Below are 249 nucleotides of genomic sequence, written 5' to 3' on the forward strand. Positions count from 1 at the left end.
TACCAACTCCTTCAGTTTACCGCCTTCTTTCTCGCTGCAGCCTTGTCACTTCTTATGTTGGTCGCGGCGGCCCGAGCCACCATGGTCGCGTGGATAACGGTGCTTGTTCTGTTGGCTTTCTCGGGTACACGGCGACGTGTTCTGGCACGGAGAGGGAAAACAATCACCGCGGATGTGGCGATGTGCTTGTTCAGGGTTCTGTTTAGAGAGGCAGATCCTCGCGGTTAGTCTCTTGATGGTTGGTTCTTC

General features: G+C 54.6%; 1 protein-coding gene across 1 annotated transcript; it reads left to right on the forward strand.

The window, feature by feature from the left end:
- Positions 1-6: 6 nt before the first annotated feature.
- LOC104775653 lies at positions 7-237 on the forward strand (the record flags this gene model as incomplete). Its single annotated transcript, XM_010499608.2, has 1 exon — positions 7-237. A coding segment is annotated over one exon (222 nt), but the record flags the coding sequence as incomplete, so codon positions are not given.
- Between the last annotated feature and the right edge of the window lie 12 nt (positions 238-249).

The sequence above is a fragment of the Camelina sativa genome, unplaced genomic scaffold, assembly GCF_000633955.1.
Source record: "Camelina sativa cultivar DH55 unplaced genomic scaffold, Cs unpScaffold25605, whole genome shotgun sequence".
Classification (NCBI taxonomy): Eukaryota; Viridiplantae; Streptophyta; class Magnoliopsida; order Brassicales; family Brassicaceae; genus Camelina; species Camelina sativa.